The sequence below is a fragment of the Octopus sinensis genome, linkage group LG1 (assembly GCF_006345805.1).
Source record: "Octopus sinensis linkage group LG1, ASM634580v1, whole genome shotgun sequence".
Taxonomy (NCBI): domain Eukaryota; kingdom Metazoa; phylum Mollusca; class Cephalopoda; order Octopoda; family Octopodidae; genus Octopus; species Octopus sinensis.
This window is the reverse complement of record NC_042997.1, coordinates 205995445-206021962: the sequence shown is the minus strand read 5'-3', so window position 1 is coordinate 206021962 and position 26518 is coordinate 205995445. Positions and strand designations below refer to the sequence as shown.

General features: G+C 40.1%; 2 protein-coding genes and 1 long non-coding RNA gene across 4 annotated transcripts in view; 1 reads left to right on the top strand and 2 right to left on the bottom strand.

Moving 5' to 3' along the window:
* Positions 1–26518, bottom strand: part of LOC115209613 — a 67949-nt gene that overhangs the window by 15929 nt on the left and 25502 nt on the right. For both annotated transcript variants that reach the window (XM_029778061.2, XM_029778069.2), the window contains exons 3-4: positions 20281–20454; positions 14998–15231 (exon numbers count right to left, since the gene is read on the bottom strand). In XM_029778061.2, the coding sequence (XP_029633921.1) occupies positions 14998–15231; positions 20281–20454 (408 nt within the window). The remainder of the gene's footprint in view (positions 1–14997; positions 15232–20280; positions 20455–26518) is intronic.
* The window catches only part of LOC115211065 (protein mono-ADP-ribosyltransferase PARP14-like), a 554188-nt gene that overhangs the window by 504055 nt on the left and 23615 nt on the right, over positions 1–26518 (bottom strand). The window lies entirely within an intron of this gene.
* LOC118765959 lies at positions 7089–18544 on the top strand. The gene is made up of 3 exons (XR_005001867.1): positions 7089–7099; positions 15028–15035; positions 18458–18544. It is a non-coding gene; the product is annotated as an uncharacterized LOC118765959 (long non-coding RNA).

Below are 26518 nucleotides of genomic sequence, written 5' to 3'. Positions count from 1 at the left end.
GGATAAGTCAATTACATCAACCCCAGTGCTCAACTGGTACTTATTTTATTGACCATAAACATCACTGGAATTTTGGTTTCAAATTTTGGCACAAGGCCAGCAATTTCAGGAGAGTGGCTAAGTCAATTACATCAACCCCAGTGCTCAACTGGTACTTATTTTATTGACCATAAACATCACTGAAATTTTGGTTTCAAATTTTGGCACAAGGCCAGCAATTTCAGGAGAGTGGCTAAGTCAATTACATCAACCCCAGTGCTCAACTGGTACTTATTTTATTGACCATAAACATCACTGGAATTTTGGTTTCAAATTTTGGCAGAAGGCCAGCAATTTCAGGAGAGTGGCTAAGTCAATTACATCAACCCAGTGCTCAACTGGTACTTATTTTATTGACCATAAACATCACTGGAATTTTGGTTTCAAATTTTGGCACAAGGCCAGCAATTTCAGGAGAGTGGCTAAGTCAATTACATCAACCCCAGTGCACAACTGGTACTTATTTTATTGACCAATAAACATCACTGGAATTTTGTTTCAAATTTTGGCACAAGGCCAGCAATTTAGGAGAGTGGCTAAGTCAATTACATCAACCCCAGTGCTCAACTGGTACTTATTTTATTGACCATAAACATCACTGGAATTTTGGTTTCAAATTTTGGCACAAGGCCAGCAATTTCAGGAGAGTGGCTAAGTCAATTACATCAACCCCAGTGCTCAACTGGTACTTATTTTATTGACCATAAACATCACTGGAATTTGTTTCAAATTTTGGCACAAGGCCAGCAATTTCAGGAGAGTGGCTAAGTCAATTACATCAACCCCAGTGCTCAACTGGTACTTATTTATTGACCATAAACATCACTGGAATTTTGGTTTCAAATTTTGGCACAAGGCCAGCAATTTAGGAGAGTGCTAAGTCAATTACATCAACCCCAGTGCTCAACTGGTACTTATTTTATTGACCATAAACATCACTGGAATTTTGGTTTCAAATTTTGGCACAAGGCCAGCAATTTCAGGAGAGTGGCTAAGTCAATTACATCAACCCCAGTGCTCAACTGGTACTTATTTATTGACCATAAACATCACTGGAATGTTGGTTTCAAATTTTGGCACAAGGCCAGCAATTTAGGAGAGTGCTAAGTCAATTACATCAACCCCAGTGCTTCAACTGGTACTTATTTTATTGACCATAAACATCACTGGAATTTGGTTTCAAATTTGGCACAAGGCCAGCAATTTCAGGAGAGTGGCTAAGTCAATTACATCAACCCAGTGCACAACTGGTACTTATTTTATTGACCATAAACATCACTGGAATTTTGGTTTCAAATTTTGGCACAAGGCCAGCAATTAGGAGAGTGGCTAAGTCAATTACATCAACCCCAGTGCTAACTGGTACTTATTTATTGACCATAAACATCACTGGAATTTTGGTTTCAAATTTTGGCACAATGCCAGCAATTTCAGGAGAGTGGCTAAGTCAATTACATCAACCCCAGTGCTCAACTGGTACTTATTTTATTGACCATAAACATCACTGTAATTTTGGTTTCAAATTTTGGCACAAGGCCAGCAATTTCAGGAGAGTGGCTAAGTCAATTACATCAACCCCAGTGCTCAACTGGTATTTATTTTATTGACCATAAACATCACTGTAATTTTGGTTTCAAATTTACGCACAAGACCAGCAATTTCGGGAGAGTGGCTAAGTCAATTACATCAACCCCAGTGCTCAACTGGTACTTATTTTATTGACCATAAACATCACTGGAATGTTGGTTTCAAATTTTGGCACAAGACCAGCAATTTCGGGAGAGTGGCTAAGTCAATTACATCAACCCCAGTGCTCAACTGGTACTTATTTTATTGACCATAAACATCACTGGAATGTTGGTTTCAAATTTTGGCACAAGGCCAGCAATTTCGGGAGAGTGGCTAAGTCAATTACATCAACCACAGTGCTCAACTGGTACTTATTTTATTGACCATAAACATCACTGGAATATTAAACATTGTTATGATGGTAAGATTCATTATAGCAATATTATATCTTACATGCTACCATCATCATCATCATGTAGATCCGTTGTCCATGGTGGCATGTGTTGAACTGTTTGAACAGACCTGGGAAGCTGGAGAGCTGCTCCAGACTTCAATCTGAATTTACATGATTTCTACAGCTGTATCTCCTTCCTTATAGGAACCACTTTACAGGGCATGTTGGCTACTTTTACCTGACACCCCACATACACTTTTACAGAGCACCCCAAGGGTGCCTTTGTGATGTTATTATCGTTGAGGCCCTGTGCTCCCAGTAGAGTTGATTATCATCATCATCATCATTACTACTACTACTACTACTACTACTACTACTACTACTCTTATTTTTATTAAGGTGGTATGATGGCAGAATTGTTAGCACACGGGAGTAAATGCGTAGTGGTATGTCACCCCTCGCTGTGTTCTGAGTTGAATTTCCATGAGGTTGATTTTATTTATCATTCTTTGAAGTTTGATAAAATAAATACTAGTTTAACACTGGGGTCAATGTGAGTGACTCATCCTCATCTCCCCAGAGCTGCCCTTGCGGCAAAAATTTGAAATTATTATTAATATCATTATTATTATTATTATTATTATTATTATTATTATTATTATTATTATTATTGGCTTCACACATGGAATCCACGTCTGAATCATCGCTGGTGAGTTTCCTCTAATTGTGTTTATCTTTTGCCATTTTTTTGGCTGCTGAAATTAATAACTAATTTTTGGCAGACGTATCCAAGTGTCTTCTAGAAGAGATTCATCCTGTTTTAATTACAGAATGGGATTTCTGCCCATTCCAAAATCTTTCCTGGATATATTTTCAATGTATTCCTTTCCACAACATGGCCAGTACTCTTCTAAATAGTGTTTGTAGGAGAAAATGTATTTGTTTCCACATGTTCAAGAGACCCATGGTGAAGTAGTCAACCAAGCATTGATGTTGTCAGTTCCTTTGACTTTTGCAAAGAACCTACGGACAATAACACCACCACCACCATCACCAACCCCACCACCACCAATATTGCCAACAACTGAAGTAAGACCATTGACACCAGTATGACCTGTGACATCTCCAACAACAACAACAATAACGAAATTAACAAGAACAACATGCACAACAATAATATTAGTAACGAAACCAGCAGTAGCAACAACAGCAATAATATTCTAACCATCAGCAGCAGTATCAGCATCAAACTTCACCTAAGAAAACTCTGACCAGATTGGAGTGCTTGCTTTTCCGATTCTTCTTGAAGGTTCAGGTTCCACTGGTCAGAAAATCCATCTTTTGTCACCTGTTACACTATGGTGGGATTGGGATGCCATCCTTAATGATGTGACAGCACACTTTGAGACTGTCACACCTATACAAATACCTAGATCACTGAGTTTATGTGGGTGACGATGATGAAAATAAGGGTGACATGGTGTGGGTGTCCTACGTGTGACATGTCCTTCTGCAGCTCATCTCATTAGCAGAGCAGTAGTCATGGGTCAAACATAGAGCAAGGGTCAGCATTTGGCATCTAGAATGTTGTTAGGCACTCATTGCATTGAACCAGATGCACAAAATCATTAGCTGGAAAGTAACCCAAGATTTCTATTGGGGATTAGTTGAGGGTGTGAATGAGGATAGCCTAGGATTGAATCTAGGCTTCAATGAGAACAGTCTGAGTAGTTTCTTTCAGAGGAACTTTGGGTTGAAGATCATGGACAGTTTCCAAAAGTCTTTGGTATAGCAGTGCTACAGAGGGGCACTGCCCTTTCGAGACAAGCTATTCAGGCATGGAAGTGCCAACAGTCAAATCTGTTTGAGATGCTTGCAGGGGGATGAAACCATCTTGCATTCAGTGTCCGTGCATTAGAGAGTTGTGGGAGTGTGTGGAGCAGCTGTTGTTGCATGCAAGATGAATTCAACTGTTTGCTGAGTGTAATGTGAAGATCGGCACAACACCACCTTCCTTTTGCAGAGAAGGAAGACAGATCTTTCGCTGCTTAGTAGCAGTGGCAAAAGAGGCTGTGTGGTGGACCGATCTGAAAGGTTTGAAGATCACCAATTTCCTATCTGGTCAAGCCCTTATCAATTTCTTCAAATATTTGAAAGGGAAGGTGTGGGTAGAGAGGGAGGTGCTGCCTTCTAGTGTGTTTGTCAAAAGCTAGTCGACAGTAGCAAGCCTGGTGAGACAGAATGCATCTACTCTGAATATGCCTTTCTAAGCAGGAGGAAAGAAACTGGAAGAGGGGCCCTTTCCCATGCCTTGGAAATGGCTGAGTAATCTGGGATTTTTGTGAGGTGTTTACCCAAGATTGCCCTAAGTGGACTGCTATGCTATTGGAAATTCTATTTATTGTTCTACTTCCTATTATATATCCTTTGTTATATCCTATAATGTGATAGTATCACCCCCTAAATCGATGTTAATTCAATGTTGTTCTAATTTTTGTTTTGTTGTGTTTTTTTGCATGTGTACTGTAACTCGTCCTTCAATTTTGTCCTCCATGGCTTGTGCCCTTCTGGCTAATAAAAGAAATCCATCATCATCATTATATTAACACTGAGGTCATTGTAAGTGATCCTCCCACCAAGATTGCTGCCCTTGTGAAAAATTTGAAACCATTTTTCTTTTTCTTCTTATCATCATCATTATTATCATTACTAGCACTATGACCTGGCGTCGCCAAGTCTAGTGCTAATGCTTGTTGTTCATTGCTGGGTCGCAGTAAAAATTTCTCACTAAATCAAGAGTTAAGTTTCTTATCACATTTCAGCCCGGGCCAGTTTTGTTGTTTTTGAGCTAGTTGGAGCTTTTTATGGGAGTAATTGATATTCATTAGACTTCGCCGATAAGTTGTTGTTTGTTGGCAGCAGAGATCCAATCAGGTGGTACACTTACCCCTGCACCTTAAAGGTGAGCATCCACCCTTCCGCTTGGACAACTTTGGCGCCAAAAGATGTCATCTGGAAAGCAGAATTGTAGATTCGGATGGCTTGTAGAAAATCCGATGAGCTTGGGACAGTGCCAGTGAGAAGGTCCTGAAGAGGCTGTGGAGGGTTTTGAAAAGGAGGGAGCTGGACTTTGCCCTTGGAACAGCACATGCTGGGTGTCTCACTGGGCCATTTCATTGCACTGCAATGGTCGTAGATTGAGCACATATTTCCAATACGAATGTCAGAGCGAGAGGAGTAGTTCATCGTTGGAACGTAGTTGAAGGCCTTCATGCTCCAGAATTGAGGCTTTGGGCTTGAAATTTCAACTCTAGCCTCGCACCGCAGATTGTTTCTATTGCCTTGTGCGCCTCTGCTCAGAGGTTTCTGTAGATCATGTGTTGGCAATGGCAGTGGCATCTTGAGAATGGCAGGCCTGTGTTTGTTCTGTGGTTTCAACTGCCCTTGCATTGGCCATGGCAGTGGCATTCTGAGCTAATCGAGTAGCTCTGTCTTGGGGCACCTCATTGGCCGTTCTGGCCCTCTTAGCCTCTGAATCAGCTGTCCTTCTTCCAATGCGAGCACTCTTCTTTGGGGGCATTTTAGCAATTTATTGAAATTAGTGAACTTTAAATGGATTTAGTTTTTGTGGACTAAGTGAGATAGTTTGGGGCAACCGATAAGCACACGATTTTAAGCAATGGCAAAGCAATAATCAAAATGATAATGGCAGAAGCAGTACCCAGATGGAAAACAAAGGGCTATTTAAAAACAGTAAAAGAATCGTAGACAGGTTGCAAGCACAAAAACTGTCTACTGTGCTTGTAGGTTGGTGAAAACAAAAAACGTTGGCTGCTCAAAAGAAGTAGTAATCAAAAAGTGATTTCAAACAGGAAAACATCTATTTTTACTCCAAAATTGATGCCGAACTATGGCAAAACAAGAAGCAGTAATCAAAAAGTGATATCAAACACGAAAATGTCTATTTTTTACTCAAAAAAATGATGCTGAACTACAGCAAATTCTCTAATTAATACTTTGGTTAATCAAAAGAAGCAGTAATCAAAACATGAACTGATATCGAGCACAAAAAGGCTACTTTTATGTAGCAGATGCTTTAATAAATTGTTAATTGATGAGTTGCTAGGCAAAATATGGCCAGGCAACCCAAGTAAAAGTGATAGGTAAAGTGGAATTTTATGAACAAAATTTGCAGTCAGTAACGGAAACTGAGCCACAAAGCATAATTGGGAAAAGTGTTTGAGTCTGGGCACCAAAGCATGCACCCGAACACTTAATTAAGCACATTGAATCTTATTGGATAATGATCTAGTATGCGCAAATCCAAGGTCAAACTTTCTTTCCAGATTCATAATACTGCTGTCCCCCACCCCAGTGTGTCGCTGGTCCACACATTCCACAGGCTCACATTGAAAGGCAGGTCTGGTAAGATTGTTCAGATGCTTGAATGGAGACATGTAGATTAGTGCAGCATCCAAGAAGTAAGGTGGAGAGGAAGTTCTGCCAGGTTCCTCACAGGCAAAGAACATAGGTATAAGATTTTCTGGGTCGGGAACACTGATGGGGTTGGGGGAATGGGTATACTCCTTGCAGAGAAATGGGTTGTTAAGGTAATCAAGGTAGTCAGAGTCTGTGATAGAATACTTAATCTTAGACTAGTGCTACAGCATCGATTAGCAACCATTGTCTCGGTTTATACCCCTCAGCTGGGGCTTTCTGATGAACACAAAGACCAATCTTATGACCCACTCTTGCAGACTACCTCATCAACGAATGACAGGGACCTTCTCTTTGTGGCTGGTGGCTTCAATGGACATGTTGGATACCATGCAGGGGGCTTCTCTGGTGTACATGGTGGCTGTTATATAATCATCACAACAAACATGAACAATCAACGTCGCCCATTGTCTCCCTTGATAAAAGGACTTTCACTTTGTTTCCCGCCAAAACAATTAACTTGTACAACAACGGCAGTCGAATAAAGTATCTTGTATCGTTAACACGTTGTTTCAGTCTCTCTCATTTTCTTAATCTTTCATACTAAGTACTCACTACTTCCTTTAATACTCAATACTATATATATATAACAACAACATGGTGTCAGAATACTAAAAGAACCCAAAATACAGAAACCAAAGGAAAAAAGAAGTTGAAATCATACTTCAAAGACGAAATGGAAAATTTACCGCATCCAAAAGACCTAGACTTTAATCAGGAAAATCTAGCCGCAGCATGGAAAAAGTGGAAAAAAGAATTCAATCTCTTTTTGATAGCAACAGAAAGTGACATGAAGCCAGACAATGTAAAAACTTCAATGTTTTTAACTTGCATCGGTTCTAAAGGCCGAGATATCCATTCCACACTGGATTTCGATTCACCCGACGAAGAAATGAACCTTCAGACAGTAATCGAAAAATTCGATGCATATTGTGAACCCAGGAAAAACATAACTTTCCTAAGACACAAATTCTTCACATGTGGACAAGCGGAACATCAAAAATTCGATGAGTACGTAGTAGAGTTGCGCCAAAAGGCACAACAGTGCGAATTCGGCAACCTCACAGACAGTCTCACCAAAGATATTCTGATATGTGGAATCAGAGACATGAGATTAAGAGAAAGATTATTGAGAGAACCAAATTTAGACCTACAAAAAACAATTCAAGCAGGTCAGAGTGCAGAGCAAACACGACTCCAATCAAGGATGCTAAATGCCACATCCGAAACAAGAGATAACGAAATCTCGAGGGTATATAGTCAACACGACAGAAAAGGCGCCAAAACTCAAATAACCCGCCATATGCAATCCAGACATCAAAACGAACAAGGCGGAAGTGACAGAAAGCCCGCGAAGTTTCAAGCGCCAAGTCAACACTACGTCACTAACTGTCACTATTGTGGTTATAATCACAAAAGAAATAAATGCCCAGCATTTCACAAGACATGTGAAAAATGCAAGAAACAAGGACACTATGCAAAAATGTGCAAATCAAGAAAATTTGTACATAAAGTAGAGATACATACCGACGATGAATCAGATGACGATACACATGTACTCGAAATGATCACTGCAAATAATTCCCGCGTGCACAAAATCGAAAAGTTCAAGACTCCAAAAGACATTTGGACGGTCGAACTAAAAGTGAACAACTCGAATGTAACATTCAAAATAGATACAGGAGCAGACATAACCGTACTGCCATTCAGAGAATATAGAAATATAATTCCAAAACCACAACTGCAAATCAAATAATGAATAGAACATTGTGAACAAATCTCCCAAACATACTACACGACAAAATTGGTATCAGGCTTCACGAAAAGAAGAAATCAAACATTACAACAGAACTCCCAGAGTTAAAACCACACGACACGGTTAGAGTTAAGTTTAACAACAATTGGTTTAGAAGGGGAAAAATAATTAAAAAACTAGAGCAACCTCGTTCATACTTAGTAATAACAGAGGAAGGTAATACAGTCAAACGAAATAGACAACATATTCTTAAAACAAACGAACACGTTCGCATAACAGAAGAATTAGATTATGAAAATATATTTCCAAAGTCAACAAACACGCATGAAAAAACAAAAACAGCACAACTACAGAATTCAACACTACAAAATAATAAAACAACAAAAAGTGGACGACGAATAATTATTCCCTGTAGATACAGATGATATAAAAAAAAAATTTAAAAAAAAAAAAAAAAGGAAGATGTTATATAATCATCACAGCAAACATGAACAATCAACGTCGCCCATTGTCTCCCTTGATAAAAGGACTTTCACTTTGTTTCCCGCCAAAACAATTAACTTGTACAACAACGGCAGTCGAATAAAGTATCTTGTATCGTTAACACGTTGTTTCAGTCTCTCTCATTTTCTTAATCTTTCATACTAAGTACTCACTACTTCCTTTAATACTCAATACTATATATATATAACAACAACAGTGGCAACAGGTTTGGTTTCCGGAATGAGGAGGGAACCAGGCTGTTGGAGTTCTGTAATGCAAATGACCTTACGATCTGTAATACTAACTTCAGGAAACCTGTCAGACACCCATTCATCTACCAGTCTGTGGGCACACTAGTCAGATTGACTACATCCTCACCAGGAAACAGGAAAGATGGCTGCTTATAAGTGCCCAGATTTACCAGGTGAAGAATGCATACCACAACATAGATTAGTAGTTAGTGACTTTGCGATTAGGGCTAAATAGATGCTCAGAAGATGACCAATATAGAAAAGAAGGGTCTGGAAGCTTAAGGATCATCTGAATGGACAGAGATTTAGAGACGTATTACTGGAAGCTTTTTACAAAATAGAGGAGGATATAGCATCACATTATGTGGAAGACAACTGGAAGTTCCAACAGAACGTGTTGAGGGCTACTGACCAGATCTTTGGACAGTGTAAAGTCCCCTCTCTTTCTAAGGTGTCATGGTGGTGGAACAATGTAGCTTATGAGGCCATTAGGAAAGAGACTCAGGCATGTAAGGATGGGAAGTCAGTTGGTGGCAGGGAACTGTATCAGATTGCCACAAGAGAAGCTAGGAGACAAGTTTACTTAGCCAGAGATGAGAAAAAATTTGCCAATGTTCTGCTCCATGAGGACCAGAGACTTGAAGTGTTTCGTGCTGCAAGATGTGTGGGAGAGAGAATCATGATGTCATAGGAGAGAACTGTGTCCGCATGGATGATGGCTCACTTGCATTTAATGAGGCTGCAAAGAGAGAGACATGGAAAAATACTGACCCAACATAGGGACCAGCTATTCAAATTGACAGTACCTTGACAGAGAAAGCAATTAAGGGTATGAAGACAAGGAAATCCTCTGGTCCATAAAGAAGTACTGCTGAGATGCAGTATATTCTAGTCATCCATATAGCCAACCAGGTGATACATGAAGGAGTTATACCCAATGACTGGTGTAGCAGCATAATAGCCAACTGCTACAAAGGTAAAGGTGACGCATTAGATATGGATAATTACAGAGGTATCAAGCTGTTGGATCAGCTAATGAAGGTCATGGAGAGGTTCATAGCCCAACTAATTAGGGATAGAGTCAGTTTGGATGAGATGCAGTTTGGGTTTGTGCCAGGGAGAAACACCACTGATGCCATATTTCTGGTAAGACAGCTGCAGGAGAAATACCTAGCCAAAGATAAACCTCTGTACCTGGCTTTCGTTGACATGGAGAAAGCCTTCGACAGGGTCCCCGATCCCTTATCTGGTGGCAATGTGTAAACTGGGGATGGATGAGTGGTTGGTGAGAGCCATACAAGCCATATACAGGGATGCTGTCAGTAAGGTGAGGGTTAGCAAGGAGTATAATGAAGAATTCTGGGTAGAAGTAGGGGTTCACCAAGGATCAGTCCTCAGCCCCATCTTATTCATCAAAGTCTTCCAGGCAATAAAAGAGGAATTCAAGGGAGGCTGCCCCTGGGAGCTCCTCTATGCTGGTGACCTTGCTCTAATAGCTGAGTCCCTATCAGAACTCGAGAAGTTTCAAGTGTGAAAACAAGGATTAGAATCGAAGGACCTTAGAGTCAACAAAGCTAAAACCAAAGTCTTAATAAGTAGGAAGGCAGACAAACCACAAATCCCTTCAGGTTGATGGCCCTGCTTGATCTGTAGAAAAGGCATAGATAGAAACTTCATATGATGCACCCAGTGTAAGCTATAGACACATAAGAGGTACAGCAATATCAAAGGAAGGTTAACTGAGAAGATAGTTTTTGTGTGTGGCAGGTGCACAACGGCAATAAACTTCAAAGATGTACAGAAAATAGATTTCATCACATTCCAGGGGTAAAACTAGATGCAGTTGACAGATTCTATTGTCTAGGTGACTAAGTCTGTAGTGGGGGTGGTTGCTCTGAGAGTGTAGCTGCTAGAATAAGAATAGCCTGGGCAAAGTTCAGGGAGCTCTTACGTCTGCTGGTGAAAAAGGGCCTCTCTCTCAGAGTGAAGGTAGACTACATTAAGTATGTGTGTGAACAACCATGCTACATGGCAGCAAAACATGGGCTGTGACTTCTGAGGACATATGTAGGCTTGAAAGTAATGAAGCCAGTGTGCTCCGCTGGATATGCAATGTCAGTGTGCATACATGACAAAGTGTAAGCACCCTGAGAGAAAGGCTGAACATAAGAAGCATCAGATGTGGTGTGCAAGAGAAACGACTGTGCTGGTTTGGTCATGGGTTCCATATGGATGAGAACAGCTGTAGATAACCTATGCAATGCATGCATTCGTCAACTCTGCCCAACCTTTCAGGAATAGCTTCCCCTTGGCTCACTTCCACATGAGAGTAGTCGCCCTTTTTGTTACCTTATGCTAGTTTTGGTCTATTTGGATGTCCAGTCCAAACAAGACTCTGAGCAATTTAACTAGTCCATCCAGCCAGTACTCAATGATGCAGCTGTACAGCATTAACGTGGTTCTTCAGGTGCCAAGTTGCAAGCCCACTGACTTGTTCTGGTTAATTTTTGTTCCCGATACTACCTCGTCTCGTAGTCCCTGAGAGTGGAGCCAGTTATCTCAATGTGTTTATTTTTTGTCACCACTACCTTGAGATTGTCAGTACGAGCTGACATGTATCTGCTACATCCTAGGTTAAGTGGGATGTCCCTCAACATCTCTAGCTCATGTAGAAGTGACTTGAGAGTCAGTATATAGAATGGGGAGGAGAAGGGCAACTTTGGTGGACCAAGAACATGATGTTGAATGTTTCTAAGAGGTAACCACTCACTCTGACTACTGAACATATATCACTGTGCATTGCAGTGATCCTTGAATACAGACCTGAAACCAGCTCCTATAGATTGTTCTAAACTGACCAGACTTCACCTAGACTCTTTACCCACTTACTCTGTGATGTATCGCATAAAGTGGAGGTGTCATGGATGGATCATTCCAGGATGGCGCATGTCTACGCCTCCCCTACCAGATCACCAATGACAAGCACCAACCTCATAGCTAATATCTTTGCCACAATTTTGAACTCTGCATTCAGTAGAGTTATGGGCCCAAAGTTATCAATACAATCCCCCTTGGTCAGATTGCTGAACAAGTTGGCATGTAAGCATAAATCTCGTAGGGCAGACCATTCAAATGAGGCAATTTTACCTCTTGTGCAGCTAGCTATTGCTTCTTGAATTTCAAAAGCACTTATTGGCCTTTTGCAATGCTCTGCCTTTGTCGCTGAGAGCCACAGCAGTCCATTGAGATAGAAAGTGAAGTCCTTCCCATGACCCAGCTCACTGCTACTCCTGCACAATTAAGTAAAGCACACTTGAAAAGCCGTACACGTCTGTTTCAGATCAATTATCATTTGCCTATCATGGTCTGCTAAAGATCGGATTGTGGATTTATTACCATGCCATGCCTCTGCCACTCACGCCTAATGAATGGCTTTTGTCCCTCCATGTCCAAGATCATAGGCCTCAGCTCTGACAATGCAACAATTGTGTTTCGCATTGTAGAATTGGTTGAGCGCCACTCTCACTACAAGCACATCGGTCATAATGTTTTTTCTAAAAGCCTTGTCTAACTTTACTAGCTCTGCTTCTACTCATTTTCTTTCTACTGCTAATCCTTTGCTAAACGTTATCAATTCTACACTAACTGCCCTTTTCAGGGTGAACAACTATTTATTGCTGGCAATTGACCCTTGCAATACCCACTTAATTAATTCGCTAATCCGCACTCTGAAATCTCTGCACATCAGCAATGAAGTGTTCAGCTTCCAGTACCTGAGACCCTGTCTGTGAAGTCAACTGTACAGATCCCGAATTTGTGGTCTGTGTAGTCAACTACTTTAATATTGTCGATAACCTATACTATCCCTATCTCCTTCTCTACCCTATCTAGATACGATCTGGAAGACCCAATGCCATACTGGCACATCAGTGAAATTCACTTGATACCAGTCAGATATTTGAAATTATTTGAGCAGATTTGTGAGGCTGTTTCACCCTCCTATCTGCTAAACCCACACAGTCCCACTGTACATTTAAAATCCCATTCCAATCTCCCACTAACACTAAAGAGTGGGATGTTTCCAGGAAAGTTTCTAGATGCCTGAAGAAATCTGGTCATCCCACCCCTGTCGGGCAACAAGCCTGACAGTATGTCCTTCATTGCTGATCTTATCCAGCACCACTGACTTATCTTCCAGGTCCAGGAAAACGGTCCGTATCACAAGATCCAGATTTTTTCAAAGCAACACAGCCACTCCACTCCTTGCTTCCAGATGAATTGGAGATGCATACACCTCATAGTCATCGTGAATGAGTTGAAAGTCTTATGATTCAGATATTCTGGTTTCATTAATGGTCACCACATCAACATTCAGTGCCCTGAGGTTGTTGAGCAGGTGACCCTGCTTCCGTGGTGACCCCAAGTCACATGCACTCACAGTGACTATTCTGAACATGACAATATTCATCATCATTTAACGTCCGTTTTCCACGCTAGCACAGGTTGGACGGTTCGACCGGGGTCTGGGAAGCCAGTGGATGCACCAGGCTCCAGTCTGATCTGGCAGTGTTTCTACAGCTGAATGCCCTTCCTAATAATGCCAACCACTCCGCGAGTGTAGTGGGTGCTTTTTACGTGCCAGGGGAGTCTGGCATCGGCCACGATCGGTTGGTGTTTTTAATGTGTCACCGGCACGGGAGCCAGCCAAGGCAGCGCTGGCATCGGTCACGTTCGGACGGTGCTTTTTATGTGCCACTGGCACAGAAGCCAGTCGAGGCGGTGCTGGCATTGGCCACATTCGGATGGTGCTTTTTATGTGCCACCAGCACAGGTATCACAACTACTATTTCCATTGATATTTATTCGATGTTCATGTACTTGACTCAGTAGGTTTCCTCAAGCACAGCGGGATGTTCTGGAATCCAAGGTACTTTGAATGGGCAGGGGCTATGCAGAACTGGTGCAGGAATTGTTGGGAAAATATTGGAAATGAAAAAAAAAACTTACTTCGTTTTGTTTGGAGGGGTGGGGCAGGTGTATCCCCACCCCAACCTCAATGCATTTTTGAGTGAATTGCTTTCTACTTTGTAATGTTGCTGGATTTACTTTGTATTTGCTGCTGCTGCTGCAACTCCTGCTGTTGTTGTTGTGTGTGGTGTTGTTGGTTGAGGATGTCCTCTCAACTTGCTCCTAACCAATACAAGTTGTGATGCATGAGCCTGGTGTACCCTTATCAGATGGGTAGTCATGATGGGTATACTGGGCTTCATATATTCATACCCCAGTGTCACTTTGATGGCATGCACTGCTCTCTCACTCAACAACAACAACAATAATAATGATAATAATAATAATAATTTGATGAAGCCATTGCCCTTACTGTGAATGAATGCTCTCAACTTGCCCCTAACCAATATGAGTTGTGGTGACATGATGAGGTTACAAAAGTGCTGCATTGGAAACTGAGGAAAGTTTGGGTTAGAGAGAAGCAAAACATGGTACAAACAGAAACCACAGAGTATCACAGAGTCAGAGACCTGTAAAATCTTGTGGGATTTTTCAATGCAGAATGGGCCAAGCGCTTGAGTACAACAAGCCAGACCTGGTCGTTGTGGACAAGGTGAACCACATGTGCTCTATAACTGATGTTGCATATGCATTTGACCCACAATTAGTTAGATGAACAAGTAGACAATCCTCTTAAATGTGCTTGACAGTGAAAGATGGAGATAGTACTAATTATTATTGGGGCCCTGGGGACAGTATCAGAAGATATTAAGAGGAAATGAGGACAGAGCGCCGAGTAGAGCTGTTACCAAATGTCTGCCTCCTTGTCACAGCCATTATCATCAAGAAAATATTACATGGCTGAACAGAAGAGATAGCATGGTACCGTAGGCTGTGGATAGCAAGCCTCCAGGAGTTCCAACAAAACCTGAATTAAAACAATGCTAATAACTGACTCTGATAGGTAGACTAGACAAAGAGAGGAGAGAAAAATTACTTACCACACGCCTCTTTAAAACTTATAATATAAGTATCAGAGGTTTGTTGTAGAACTGAAGAAATATCTCCACCAGAACTTCTTTTACTGTTTCCAAAATATCTTCGAAGACTGTCAGAGCTGACATTTGAAGAAACGTTTTTCACTTGAACACTGTTTATTTCCTTAATTCTATCCACTTTCAGTTGATTTCCTTTTAAGGGGTTGTTTTGGCACATCCTCTGAACATCCTCAAAATCTGCAATAAATACAGTGAATGGAAATACATTTTGGTAAAAGAATCAAATTGAAGTCAATTTACTGATGTTTTAACACATTTTACTTTTAAATGATTTTGAGAATTCTTCAAATTTGGAGATTTTAGCATTAAAATGCAGTTCCAATTATTTAACAACTCCATATAGGCACAGGTGTGGCTGTGTGGTAAGATGGTTGCTTCCCAGCCATATGGTTCTGGGTTCAGTCCCACTGTATAGCACTTGGAACAAATGTATTCTACTATAGCCTTGGGTTAACCAAAGCCTTATGAGTGGATTTGGTAGACGAAGACTGAAAGAAGCCATCTGTCTGTCTGTATGTTACTGTCTCCTTGCTTGTTGTAAACGAGTGTCCCTGTCATACAAGCAGTGTCCTTCATTTCCAATCTTCCTTAAAACATGTCTGGTCATGGGGAAACATTACCTTACTTGGAAATAGGTGAAGGTTGGCAACATGAAGGGCATCCAGCTGCAGAAAATCCAACTCATCATCAAATTTTGTCCAACCCATGCAAGCATGGAAAAGCAGACGTTAAAACAGTGATGCTGATCATTATGATGGTGATGATGATGATGTGTCCTTTAGTAAATGTTTACTCATCCTTAAATGTAAAAGGTATTTCTATTTAGGGATAAATAAAGTGTAAAACATAAGAAACAAAATTTGATTGAGCAGATTTATGATGAAAGACAATCCAGCCATGACCATTCCAATATCTAGAACGGTAGCTTCTGTTTTGAAGAAGGCAGGGTGTAATGGGAGGGATACTTTCCTGCTATTTCTATCAGCCTGAGCAACTGTGTAAAGGTCTTCAGATCCTTAAAAGTGTGTATTTTAAGGTAGAGATGGGAATTTCAACATTTCTCGTCTGGGCTCATTCTTGTATTCTAGAATATTGTACTTTGGTTAAAGACATGACAATATCAGAGACAAGTTAGAGATGAAGTTATTTAGACAAAAAAAACAAAAAAAAAAAAAAACTATTTTACTAAAAATACATATAACTACCCAACCATTTCTAAAGATATATCATCATTGGATATTTAAGTGCTGTTGTCCATGCTGGCATGGGTTGGACGGTTTGACTGGGCTGGCATGCTGGAAGGCTGCATCAGACTCACTCCAGTCTGATTTGGTATGGTTGTCTATGGCTGAATACCCTTCCTAACGCCAACCACTCCGAGAGTGTAATGGGTCCCTTAACATGCCTTTATGTATCTTCCCAAACATGACATAATACCAAAAGCCTTGGTCATTGCCTCTATGAGGCCTAACACTCGAAAACGACTCAGCCACTTTGCCTCCGTGAGGCCCAACATTCAAAGGATGCTCTTTAGGTGCCACCAGCTCAGGTGCACTTGGCTTGACGGATCCTCTCAAGCACAGCACATCCCTAAATGTCTCTTGATTTCAAATTGTGACACAAGGCCAGCAATTTGGAGGGAAGGGTTAGTTGATTGCATTGACCCCAGTATTCAACTGGTACTTATTTCTTGAACCATGAAAGGACGAAAGGCAAAGTTATTCTCAGCAGAATTTGAACACAGAGCATGAAGACAGATGAAATGCAGCTAAGCATTTTGTCCATCATGCTAACAATTCGACCATCTGGCCACTTTCTTCAATCCGATATTTATTGAAAGTTATCAAAGCAAGAAGCAGTGTGTTAAATATACTTGCTGCTCTCGCTTTTTTTTTCTATGAACTTATTGATAATATAAAGAATCCAGAAAATATTAAGAAATGTTTAATCCTTGAACATTTAAGCAAACCATATCTGGCCTCTCACACCAACCCTACAACATCATTCTGAAAATTAACATTTAGCTCATCAAAATCTCAAAGCTATGAGATAATACATTATTAATTCAAAACAATCTGAATAAATGTTGTAAACCAATGTTAGACTGTTATAACATCCACTCCGGTACAGTTGTATAGTTAGTTGGACAAGTAAAGACAGGCCTATCTATGACTGACTATTCCAACTGCTTGATGTCACAGTATTTGTAATGATTAGCACATACCACTCATCACGTGGGAAGGGTGTTCCATTATTGCCATTGTCCTCATAACATCTCCCCTTTTAAGTTTTCTTTTTCTTTCTTAGGGAATGTAATTTTATTTCTTTTTATTAACAATCATTTTTACATCACTCTACCTACCTTTTTTGAGTTTTTTTCATACAGTTACATATTTATAATTCTTTTGCATTTGGCATTCACTTTCAGGAACTCCCTATATTTTCTTTTCCTTATACTTGTGCATCTTGGTTCAATTGTTTGTAGTGGCATTGGTACTTGAAAAGTATCATAGAACCATTCTATTGGTTCTTCCATTCTCTTGGGTTCATTCTCAACGAATCTTTTTTTTTAGTTGATTCACATGTCTCTTGTATACCATTTTCCTTCCTTTTAGAGCAAGTATAGCATTGTTCCAATGCGTTTGGTAATCAAGCCATCTTCCCAACTTTGTTTTCTGATCTTATATGCCCTAACAAATACATCTTCACCAATTTTGTTAAATGTTTTGCTGTATTTTCCATTGCAATTTTCCATTTCTTGCCAGATAGTAATTTGTCAAAGACTGATTTGATTTTCCTCACAAACATCAGCTCCACTGCTGACATACCTGCTGGTGTGTTTGGATCTGATGTCACATGGTATACTCTTAAGAATTGTTGTAAAACTATCTCATCCTTGACTTCCTTATTCAACTTCCTTAGGCCTCTTTTGAATGTATCAAATTCTGCTTATCTATTAAATCTGGGATGGTATGGCACAGTAGTTACATGTTCTACGGGGAACATTTTACAAAACTTTTAAATTCAAGACATGAATTGCATTCCATTGTCAGACACTGTTGTGTCTGGAATGCCAAATCTCGCAAACAGCTCATGTAGAAAGTTTGTTGTAGTTGAGGAGGTTGGGTTTTTACACTTACAAATTTCGGACCATTTACAGAAACTATTTACTACCACTAAGTAGTGTGAACCGTTTCAGGGACCAACGAAATCAATGTGTAATCTTGACCAGGGGACATCTACTTTTGGCCAAGGTTCACTTTTTATTGTCGGTAATTTTGCTGCTAGGGCACATCCTCTGCAACCTTACACTAAATTTTCAATTTCTCTATTTTGTAGCATGGTTTCTGTACATGACACCTTGGTGTCATGCACTGATAACAGTGTGATACACGTAGTGCAGTTGACATCAACTGTCTCCACATGATGTATTCCCAAATACTCTGCCAACAACTGTAACCAATCCAAAACAACTCTCAACGAACTATAACAACTTCTCAACAATTTCCTGCAACTCCATGAACTCACGAACGACACCTTTCAACTTCCTGCAATTTCTCATCTCTTGCTCTCAGTCAAACACGCTGCTACTTATATGAGTTTGACCAGTCCATTCTCACAGGGGGTGTCATGATTCTCGCCATAACACTCTATCCATTTTTGGCCAGTACACGTAGCTATACATTAAAGTTTTCATCCTTGAAATACCAGGATGTCCAACATGGAATTCCCTCAACATTTTCTTTTGCAATGCTTCCCGTATTACTACTCTCTGGGCATACAATTTATACACCATCACAAATTGAGTATAGGTTTACATCTTGCTTTTGTTTCACACCAATCTTGTTCCTATTTACTCTTCCTGTCTACAGTATTATTTTCATTTCTGTTATGAATTTCCACATTTCATTTTATGTCTTCTAGTGTCACCAGTAATTCACTTAACAATCCCACAATACATTTTTTATTTCTTCTTCTGCTGTTAAATGGCTCACAGTGTTTCAGTGTCCTTCTAGACAAACCATCCACATTCCCTAGTTTTTTCATGGTAAATATTCCATTTTGTAGTCATACTTCAATTATGAAATGCCCCACTGCTGTTATCTATTCACTGAGTGTGTTGATATTCCTTTTTTAGAACCATATATTGAGAGTAGTGGGCGATGATCCATTTGTAGAGCGAAACTACTTTCATGAATAAAAGAAAAAATTACATCAACCGAATATATAATCCTGTGTGGAAAGTCCTTTGTAGAATTTTATTGATTTGAAAATTTTAGTTTGATGTGTTCAATATTATGAGAGTATCATTACTCAACATATTCGTTTTATATTGAAACTATAATTAAAAGTAAAAGACAGGCAGACCTGTGCATGTGTTTATCATTGGCACAATGACCCTCCCAAGACACACAACATAGATTTTGTTTTAGAATTGAACTATATATTTGTTTTATTATTCTGTAATATGCATTTACATGGTAAAGACTCAGTTTTCTTTTCGGTTTAGATAGAAATTACATTTGTAACAAGTTCCCTCTATCAATCAAACAAAGATGGTAAAATATTCCATTTACTTTCCCTCTTTCCAATGTTTAGAAACTGAAGGAACGGTCAAATACTGGAATCAGTTCCACTGATAAAACATCATCTCTAATATTTCTGATTTCCTGCCTGATAACCATCATTCCTGACAAATTTCTTCCTTTCCTGATAAATGTGAGAAACCAAAAGGCAAAATCTGGGAAGAAATAAAAGATATAAACAGGTGCAGACAAGGCTGTGTGCCAAGAAGTTTGCTTCCCAACCACAGGATTCTGGGTTCAGTCCCACTGTGTGGCACCTTGGGTGAGAATCTTCTACTGTAGCCTCAGTTCGGCCGAGGCGTTGTGAGTGAATTTGGTAGATGGAAACTGAAAGAAGCCCAGTATGTGTGTGTGTGTGACTGTTTGTTATCCGCCACTATTTGATGACTGGTCTCAGTATGTTTATGTTCCTGTAACTTAGCAGATCAGCAAAATAGAGTGATTAAATGTTACCACGCTTAAAAAGGTTAGAAGCACTGGGGTCGATTCTTTTGACACAAAAAGATCTTCAGGGTGGTGCCCCAGCATGGCCTGAGTCATTACACTAAAACGTTTAAAACACAAAAGATATACCAATCCTATTAACAAAACAAAATTCAAGAAATCTTTTTCAGAACAAATCAAACTTGAAGAAACTTACCAATATCATTTTCGCAATACACAAGAAAAGTTCCAGGTTTTCTTCCAGGGAAGACACGTAGAATTTCTAATTTCCCGTTCTCTTCCAAAAAATCAATTAACATTTCTTCAGACATGTCTTTGGGGCCATTTGACACAATCATTGCATCTTCTTGCCAGACTAGATTTTCTGCATCTGAAAATCAAAATAGCAGAAGAAATTTCAAAATATAATTGAGAATATAAAGTAATTATTTAAGAGTGGAAGGCATGGTTGTATTGGCGTTGAAGTGTCTAACCAGGTCAGAGACATTCCGACCATAAATACCCCCAAGTGTCCTTCCTTCTTTAAGATGTTAGGTGGTACATGAAGAAGATTTAACTGCCTTTTCTAGCAGATCAAGTCATCACTTAGAGGCCCCTTTCTTTGCTTGATAGCCGAGAGGATTATGAGGTTCCCTGTACAATTAATTGGTTTTAGTTCAATCCCACTGTCCAACAGCACCTTGAGCAAGTATCTTCTACCACAGCCTGAAGATGACCAGAGCCTTGTGACTGATATTTAGAAGACAGAAACTGTGGACATCATAGGATTTGTGTGTGTGTGTGTGCGTGTGTGTGTGTGTGTGTGAGTTATCACCAAAAGGCATTACTTGGAGGAGGCAGTACTCAATGAAAAGCTTTATGACTAGCAGACCATTATGTAGATAGAGAAAGATTCTTCGGATTTGAGGTGACCTGTTGCCATCAAACATCAAGGCAACATCCCTGCTGATTAATATAGAATGCAATAATTATGATGATGATGATGATGATTTCTTTTATTTGCCACAGGGGCGTCAGTGAGGGGCATTACTCAGACATTTTGCAATCTGTGGGGGGGGGTCACATAACGGATGAAGGGAAAGAAAGCACCAGTCAATGAACCCCACAGATCCAGGATCACCCTGACCATGAAGGGCACGAGTCCTCACCCCACTGCTGCCCTCCACTCACCAGGTGTATGCCTAAAGGAGCTTCATTCACCCTAATCATTCTTACCAGTCAGCCACCTTCCCTCTCCACCCTCAATTTCTTTTCCAAATGGAACTTTAAAAAAAAAAGGGATCTGGGTTTAACTTAAGAGGAAGGTGTCTTTCCTTAATTTTTTTCGGCCTTGTCCACCACACAAGCCCTTTCTCTCGGGAGAGAAACATCATCTGCCCTGCTTTCTTAAAGGTCAGTGATGGGGTAATCCTCAAAACAGACTCAACTCATAGCCAGATCCTTCCTACATGTGCCAACAGCTGTTCAACATGACTCTGCAGATCAGAAATGCTTGGACACTGTACGAGGGCATCTCAGCCAGTCCCATCCATAGAGTTTATGCCAGCGCTGCTCCTCGATAGCCAGACCAAGAATTTCTGGAAACTACCTGTGCTAATTCCTGGCCTGAATGTCCTCCAAAGCAGACCAGATGCTTCATACTGGTCAACGCCTAATGTTTTCCTGAGAATGTCATTGCTCTTTCCTGCCAATAGATTTCTATATATTGCTAACATAGAACTTCCATGACCACAATACTTGATTGCCAGTGAATGCCAGATGACATTCCAGATGCCATGACTCTAATCTTGGTCTTTTTTTTCTTGATCCCAGACTGCAGCTTCCATCCATCCCCCCACTTTTTCATGTTAGCATAAGTTAGACGGAGACTTTAATTTACAAAGGATTTCACAGAACAATATTCAGAGAGAGGGAACATATGTTTCTCTATCCATATTTCATGCCTCCATATCCTGTATCCTAGTTTGGTAGACTCACTTCTGCCATAACATTCCATTATGGCCCTTTTGTCATTCTGAGATCATCTTCTTCTCTACTTTGCAGAAGTATTCGAATAAACGACCAAGCCCACCTGGATGTACAGCAGGTCGCAAAAGGCTTTTCCTTGGGGATTCAGTGTTGTGATGATAATTTTTATTTGGCATTTCACTCATAAAGAGGACTGTGGTGTTTCAACCAAAAGCAACCATCTCTAAGGCAAAAGAGACCTACTTCCCGTTGTCGTAGACCTAACCCAATAAAGGGGACCTCTCTATCTTCTCTGGTCTCGGCAGGTACACATTATCATTACGGCTACTATCATGGACCATTAGCACAGTGTACAATGATATGACAATAACAAGGCTGTCTTCAGCAGCAATAATAATAATAATAATAATAATAATAATAATAATAATAATAATAATGAAATACTGTCTGGATGGTCATTGATTCAAACTGAAACCCTCCACCTTTTGCCCGGTTTTTGTCCTGTAGGGTGATCAAATACAAAGAAAAACATTCATCTCACAAAGTATCCACTGTGAGGTTGCTGGGTTTGACCCTGATGGCCTGTCCTTCATAGATATTGACCAATTTCTGGCCTACTACCATGGCTGCACTTTGATTCCTATTTCACTTCTGTGGACCCACCACCACCACCATACCCATTTGATGTTTAAAAACTCCTATTGTATTTTTATGATTAAATATTAGCAGAAAGACCACCCTCCGCGTGGTTTTCTGCTCGCCCCTTGATAATATGTTCACATTTGATTCCCAATTCTAATAATTATCTGAACGTGGCCGTAGCCAGCACCGCATCGACTGGCCTATGTGCTGGTGGCACGTAACAAACACCATCCGATCATGGCCATGCCAGCCTCGCCTGGCCTCCGTGTCGGTGGCACGTAAAAAGCACCATCCGAGTGTGGCTAATCGCCAGCCTTGTCTGGCACCTGTGTCAGTGGCACATAAAAAGCACCCACTACACTCACGGAGTGGTTGGTGTTAGGAAGGGCATCCAGCTGTAGAAACACTGCCAGATCTGACTGGCCTGGTGTAGCCTTCGGGCTTCCCAGACCCCAGTTGAACCATCCAACCCATGCTAGCATGGAAAGCGGATGTTAAACGATGATGATGATGATGATGATTATATTTTACGTCTAATTATTTCTTTGTATAATAGTGCTCACTTGCTTAGCACATATTGCTTTCATTATTTTATCACAGTCATAATCTCTCCTTTTTAAACAAACATCACAGTAGTCCAACAACAGAAGGAGAAGCAGTTTATCAAGTTTTACCTTCCCTTCCCCTCAAAGCAACATAGAGATTTCAATTCAGCAGCCCTTCTGTAAGCCTTGCAGTGTGTGTGTCAGAGAGAATGAGAGAGAAAACATTGCAAACAATGAATGAAATGGATATGAAATGAAAAAATTGAATAAATATAAAAAAGCATTACTACAGATGCATATGCCCCCAACTTTGTTGCCTGATGACATTCAGAAAAATGGATACGTTTTAACAAAATTTTCTACAAATACCGCTTAGATGTCATGGCTTCAGGGATTTATGGGAAACAATTTTTCCGAGGGGGTGGAAAGAGGAGTTTCAGAAAATTCATACAATCTGACTTTTTTCCCTCATAATGTTCACAGAGATATGTATCTTTTAATGAAAATTCATACAAATCCCTTTCGAACGGCATAGATTATGATTATAAAGAAATTTGTGGGGGAAATTTTTTCAGGGATTTTCCCCATTTTTTTAAGCCACAGCCTTCGAAATGATGGGGTTGGGGGAGGGGTATCTTTGTATGAAAATGTTTTGGAAATTCTTTTTTTTTTACACCCCCTCCCTCATCATCCCACACCAGACTGTTTTGGCCAATGTTTTTTTGCCACTTCAAAACCATTGGAAGAGTATTTTCAGTAACAAAATAAAAAAAAATTTGTTAATATTTCCAAAGGGAAAAGTCAGTGATTTAAGGGCAATTTGGCTGTTGTTTCTAGCACATCCAAAGACAACCCTCCTCGTTTCTTTATCCCTCTCATGTGTATTGATGCTTTTCGATATTTTTCCCCCATAAATACATTTATATGCCATAAAAGAGAAAATCTGAGAAATTATGAATTTTTGGCAACCCCACTCCCTGCCCCTGATTGTTTCTGTTTAGAATTTAAAATATTGGAGAGCCTGAGAAGGTCATTGCTGGCATTTATCCATAGTAATTTTAAAAAAATTATGGAGATTTGCTTGCACAGCAAATGACTTGACCTGAGATCATTTGCTGAAACACAAACAATTGCAGTGTAGAAGATGTTTGTAAGCTATTCAAGAGCACACAAAAACTGTTAGTTTCAGAGCACTACTTAAATCCTGAAGTCCCACTTAAATACAGAGGTCCCAATGCATCTATGTAATGATATGAAGGGGAGGGTTAGTTTTTAGGGTTAGGGTTAGGGCTACGGTGTCATTACATGTCCACACAGCATACATGTTTTGTAAGTAACACCTGTATTTAAAGAGTAACATTAAGGGACCTCTGTATTTAAGAACTACCAGTTTTTCTTCAACATTAAAATTTCATTTGTGTCTTTTAGTACTTTTAGTAATTATTACATACCTAATTAATAAGCAGCTTTCTCAATTATAGCATAGATTATTAGGAATTATATAAAAATTGTTAAGATATTTTGTGTACTGTATATAACCAATTTCTTAACAACTAAATTCTATTCAAAATGAATGGTCACAAGTAAAATTAGTCATAAATATACAAGTATATCATCATCATTATTTAATGTCCGCTTTCCATGCTGTCATGGGTTGGACGGTTTGACTGAGGACTGGCGAGCCAGATGACTGCACCAGGCTCCAATCTTGCCAGGCAGAGTTTCTCCAGCTGGATGCCCTTCCTGATGCCAACCACTCTGAGAGTGCAGTGGGTGCTTTTTACAGGCCACAAGCATGGGGGCTGGACAAGCAGCACTGGCATCGACCATGCTCGAATGCTGCTTTTTAATATAAGGTAGTACTTTAGTGTTAATTTCTTTAATGCAAGTCTGGTGGTTGGTGCTGCTTTGCTAGTTTTAAATTGTTCTGCTCTTGTGTTGTCAATGATAATTGAAGATCACCTTTTTCTACAATGTCGATTCAATTATGAGCTGTTCACAGTAAATTAGCGACATGGCTGAAACCAGATTCAACAAGGTAAGATAAAGGAAAAGCAGTAAAGTACAACTGCACTCCCCCACCAGAATAATGGATACTTTGTAGCAGTGTCATTTTTTTTACCATACATTACGTTCTCCATCTTTAAATCTTGCTTGAAATATTTCATCGTTCTGCAATTCAATGAGATTCTCCTGCAAACAGATATCTACACCAGCAACATGAAATGTCACCCAACGTGGTATATTTAACTGCAGCAGGTCATTAAACTGACCTTGATATCATTATGCAAGCTTTTCAAATGTTCAGTAAACAAGGTCATCATCGTGCAGATTACTGTTAATTGATTCCAAACAGGGAAATTCTAATAATACACAGCATACAATATTTATTTCCTAGAGCTGTACTTTCCTCAGAAAAGCAGCAATTGCTCCTTTGGAGGATTGGAGATCAAAGTTTTCTCCTTGAAGCTGTTTGTCAGATATATATCTTATCAGATTATCTCAGCTTATGCCCCTCAGCCAGGGCTACCTGATGAACAGAATGACCGATTTCATGACACCCTCTTGCAGACTATCTCGTTGATGAATGAAAGGGACCTTCTCTTTGTGGCTGGCAACTTCAATGGGCATGTTGGACAACGTGCAAGGGCTTCCATGGTGTACATGGATTTGGTTCCTGCAATGAGGAGGGAACAAGGATACTGGAGTTCTGTGATGCAAATGATCTTATGGTCTGTAATACTAATTTCAGAAAACCTGCCAGTCACAAATTCACCCACTGGTTTGGTGGACGCACTAATCAGATTGACTACATCCTTGCCAAGAAACAGGAAAGATGGCAACTTATAAATGCCAAAACCATCCTAGGTGAAGAATACACCAGCACAACATAGGTTAGTAGTTATTGACTTTAGGATCAGGGTTAAATGGATGCCCAGAAGATGACCAGTATAGAAAAGCAGGGTCTGGAAGCTTAATGATCCTGCAAATGGACAGAGATTTAGAGACATATTACTTGAAACTTTTGACAAAATAGGGGAGCATATAGCATCGCATGATGTGGAAGACAACTGCAAGTTTCTATGGGACAACCTGCTGAGGGCTACTGACCAGATCTGTGGATGGTGCAAAGTCCCCTCTCAACCCAAGGTAACATGGTGTTGGAACAATGTAGTTGACAGGGCCATTAATGAAAAGAAACAGGCATAGGAGGACTGGAAGAACAGTGGCAGCAGGGAATTCTATCAGATTGCCAGAAGGGAAGCCAGGAGACAGGTT